Source organism: Priapulus caudatus, unplaced genomic scaffold (assembly GCF_000485595.1).
Source record: "Priapulus caudatus unplaced genomic scaffold, Priapulus_caudatus-5.0.1 Scaffold741, whole genome shotgun sequence".
NCBI classification, from domain to species: domain Eukaryota; kingdom Metazoa; phylum Priapulida; class Priapulimorpha; order Priapulimorphida; family Priapulidae; genus Priapulus; species Priapulus caudatus.
The window spans coordinates 130,049-131,582 of record NW_014577802.1 but is presented as its reverse complement, the minus strand read 5'-3'; the positions used below and the strand labels follow the sequence as shown (position 1 = coordinate 131,582).

The following is a 1,534-nucleotide window of genomic DNA, read 5'->3' as shown; positions in this document are numbered from 1 at the left end:
ATTATCTAGATTAAAGTCAGTACACATTTCCAAGCGATCTCCATGATAATCTGGATTAGCGAGCGATTATAGTGATTAGCGATCAGCGATTAGTGATTAGTGATGAGCGATTAGAGCGATAATAGTGATTAGCGGGCGATATTTAGCAGTAGTTATGATCAACAACTGCTTGTAAAATAATACTGTGCCCTCCCTTTCGGTTATGGTAGTCTTCTGGGGTGTAAACTGGGGGCAATTATGGGAAGGTGAGTGCCATCGATGGCACCTGCACATTGGGGGAATCCTCTTCGCTTGAATCCAGCGATCGTTTCCTCTAGACGATGACCAGATGGAAGTGAAACGAAACGTGGCAACATCATATCTCTAATTGCAAAACACACTTCTTTTGCAAGAACACACAATGTCGATATCGCAACTCCAAATAAAGTTGCGACGGTGCGATACTGTGACGGAGTTGCCAGCCACCAAATAACAACGCCCAGCCTTCTCCTGTAGTCAATCGGTCTTCTAAAATTTGTCGTCTGTTTTTCGATAGCTGGCCGTAAATAATCTGCGATATATTCAAACGTCGCCCTTCCCATTCTGAAATGTCGCCTCCATTCTTCTTTACTGAAATTCAGTACAATTTGCTCTCAAAACAATTGTCTATGCCGTCTATCAAGCCTGCCTATCCGCCTATCCCGCAGACTGCCCATAGTCAATGCCGCAGAAAGATGTGCGACGATCATCGCTCTCTGTCTAACGCTAAACCGGCGGCGTCCCCGAAGTCAGCGAGTAGAAAACGGGCTCTTCTTCTCGGCAAATCCCTTCGGTGAGAGTCGTCCCTAGCTAGCAGCAATTGCAGACAATTTACAATGTTAGCTGTTAGCACCGCAAAGATCAACAAATTTTTCTATAGACTCTATTGTCAAACGATATCCAATTAAACGCAGATCGAGATAATATTACGAGAAGCATCTAGCATTTTAGCTACCGGTATCAGAATAGTTGAATTTCGCGCGAAACTGAATTTGAACTCGTAGGTACGGTAAAAGCGTATTGATAAACAATTTTAGCGCTCGCGGCAAGCATAGCTGAGGGGGACGTGAGGTTACCATGACAATTACGCCGGTCTCGCACGCATCGCACGCAACTCGGGTGGTCGAGAACGGCAGTATAAAACGACTTATCCCGAGCTAAAGTTATCCCGCTTTAGAAGCGGGCTAAAGTCGTGCGCAGTATAAAAGAGGTATCAGTGTTATAGTTAGATGCCTCCCTAACTCAATGAAACTCAAAACTCAACCTCCGTTAGCTAGTATGGAAAGCACCAAATCCAGGTCAATCACTGATCCGGCAAATCAATGCACACTATTTGTTCTCGCGAAATGGCCGCCTCGGGCGAAGGTGATGGGGACCGAATGAAGACGGTCACGGAGGAGGAGTAGGGGGCAGGAGGAGGATGAAGAGCGAAGAAGGTGATGGAGATCGAATGAAGACGGTCATCGAGGAGAAGTAGGGGGCAGGAGGAGGAGGAAGGGCAGGAGGAGGAGGAGGA

General features: G+C 46.5%; 1 protein-coding gene across 1 annotated transcript in view; it reads right to left on the bottom strand.

Annotated features, from left to right (window-relative positions):
• Positions 1-235: 235 nt before the first annotated feature.
• Positions 236-1,534, bottom strand: part of LOC106813221 (atrial natriuretic peptide receptor 1-like) — a 27,327-nt gene continuing 26,028 nt past the window's right edge. The window contains exon 9 of the mRNA XM_014817302.1: positions 236-313. Coding sequence (XP_014672788.1) covers positions 236-313 — 78 coding nt within the window. The remainder of the gene's footprint in view (positions 314-1,534) is intronic.